General features: G+C 29.8%; 1 protein-coding gene across 1 annotated transcript in view; it reads right to left on the minus strand.

Annotated features, from left to right (window-relative positions):
• LOC108753068 (sushi, von Willebrand factor type A, EGF and pentraxin domain-containing protein 1) overlaps positions 1–2,588 on the minus strand; it is a 37,326-nt gene that overhangs the window by 6,009 nt on the left and 28,729 nt on the right. The window contains exons 12-14 of the mRNA XM_018494413.1: positions 2,226–2,344; positions 608–842; positions 87–260 (exon numbers count right to left, since the gene is read on the minus strand). Coding sequence (XP_018349915.1) covers positions 87–260; positions 608–842; positions 2,226–2,344 — 528 coding nt within the window. The remainder of the gene's footprint in view (positions 1–86; positions 261–607; positions 843–2,225; positions 2,345–2,588) is intronic.

Consider the following 2,588-nt stretch of genomic DNA (forward strand, 5'->3'; position numbering starts at 1 on the left):
GATTTAAGTTACTCCTTTCATAATTCAACAAGATTATGTCATGCGAGCGGTTTTGATGGAAAAGAGATATGAGAAAAATGACTCACACTCGCAGATCGGTACTTCTCCCGTCCATTCGCCGTCTTTGCCACACGAATGTCTCGCTTCTCCGTGAAGCAAATAGCCCACGTCACAATGATATTCGATAACACTGTGAACGTTTAGATCGTATCCTACTACGTATCCTCCGGTGGGCACTTCTGGTTCTTCACATGTTATTACTGCAAAAAAAAGATAGTCATCTTTCTGAAATTGTACTGAATAAAAAACAAAGGCAACAGATTTTTTTTTGTATTTTTCACTAAAATTGTACCTTTTTGTAAAATTATTTCTGTCGTTATAAAATAAATTCATTTTCGTTTAAGTAAGCTAATTGCTACGTAAAATTATAAATAAATAATAAGACAAACATATATGTTCTCCGCGTGAAAGAAAAGTTATTTCTGTTTGTAAATTAATCGTAGCGTTAATTTTTACGAAAACAGTGAATTATTTTTTTGCGTACGACGGAGTTCAGTTTCTTCGGCAAATTAGTTTTTAGATAACATGTTTAGTAAATGATTCTTACACTCGCATGATGGTGTGTCGTGGCTCCACTTGCCCTCTTTGGTGCACTCTTGCTTTCCTTCGCCTACTAGCCAATAATCCTGTTGACACGTGTATACAGCTAAGCTGCTTACCGTGGTCGTGCCGTTAATTAGAACAACGGTCCCAAACTCGATTTGGGCCGGAGCCCCGCAGTCAACAAATCGACATTGCGGCGCTTTGCCAGACCATTCGCCACCGACATTGCACGTGAGGACCTTCATTATCAATTCAAGGGTCGTAATTACAAATTAACAAAATATTAGATATATTATATTATAATTAATTTAATTTAATATATATTATACATAGAAAAGAATTGCCAAATGCGTACTACTTAAGCAATTTTTTCTTATATTTTCCATAGTGCTGATTTGTATGCAAATGGACATTGGAAATTGTAGCTTGATGTTTCAGGCACCTATTATACATGTTTAACTAACAAGAATTTAATTTGTTCTAAATCTTTTTGTAATATGCTGCAAAAGGTACAATTTAGACAACTAATTATTAAAATCGTATCTGTAGGTTTTCTAAATCGTATTTTCTTTGAAAGTATCAAATTTATGAATGAAAATAATTACATCAGATTGATATCAAATTATTAACTAATATCAATAATAATTAACTAATTTTTAATTTTATTAATTTATTTAAAACAAGATCAAGTATTTAATAATTGATAAAGAATAATAATAAAAACGTAAGAATATAAAACTGGCTTGAATTTATTTTTGCAATAAATTTTGTATTCATATCAATTATTGAATTTATTATTGTCAACTATCAGTCTTATCTTCTGGAAGTACGATTCAGAAAACTTGAAAGATTTTATAAAAATATCAATTTAATTTTTATAATAATTGCAAATATATATGCATATACAGTGAATGTAAAATATTCTATAATGAATTTTAATGAAAATATACAAATTCAGAATAAAACTGCATAATTACATTATTATTAGCTATATTAATCTATTAGTTAAACTGAAACTTAAACTCAAAAATTAACATTATATGTACCTGATTTTTTTGAAGTGTTAGCACGCACAAGGCAAGATGTAACCTGTTAAATTTTTAAAAATTAAATAAATATATATAAAGAAAAACTCAAAAATTAAAAAAAAAATTTCGAAAAAGCCAAGCTGGTTGTTTAATTAGTTAATATACAGAAACAAAGAAACATTATACGAACATCAATAACAAAGACTTTAATCTCTATTGGGTTATTCTTAATGTTCAAAATTATGTGCATTTTATTAATTTTAACTCATGCTCGTTTTAATGACTATCCAAACTATTTTGCGACGGACTGTTTCACCAGCAGAGATGCAAACAGTTTGGTTCTACATTAATTAATCGCATCGCAGCGTCGCAAATGTGTTACAAGCATTGTGGTCCAATCAATGTCAAGCTAGTTCTGATTGGATCACAATGCTTATTTTAACATAAAAAGTTGTTGCTTATATTAAGTAATGATATAAAATACTGTTGAGATATGATTTAGGCAACCAGTACGCATTCAGCAATTCTTTCCTAAGAAAAAACGTTTTGCAATAACATTATGACAACTATAAATTAATGATTATAAGAACTCACATTATCTCCAAATAAAATAAATCCATTTTGACAAGAGTAAGTGGCAGTGGAACCCGCTCTTTTTCCATTAGTTGTCACGATACTACCATTCACTTCCGGTGGCTCAGGACACCAATCGACTGTAATTAGCCATGTAGTGACACACATTAGAGTGACTCTTCACAATTATAATTTATAACTTATAACTGATGTGATTTTATATAAACCCGTATTCAGAACATGCTTTTATCGATAGATACGCGCTTTTTTGCCATAAACTTGAAACAATTATCTAGATATCAGACAAATAAGTGACAAATATTTGATTATACTATTTATAATTATTAAGTAGGATTTCTCTCTTTCTTTCTTCCTTTCTTATTT

This window comes from Trachymyrmex septentrionalis, unplaced genomic scaffold (assembly GCF_001594115.1).
Source record: "Trachymyrmex septentrionalis isolate Tsep2-gDNA-1 unplaced genomic scaffold, Tsep1.0 scaffold63, whole genome shotgun sequence".
Taxonomy (NCBI): Eukaryota; Metazoa; Arthropoda; class Insecta; order Hymenoptera; family Formicidae; genus Trachymyrmex; species Trachymyrmex septentrionalis.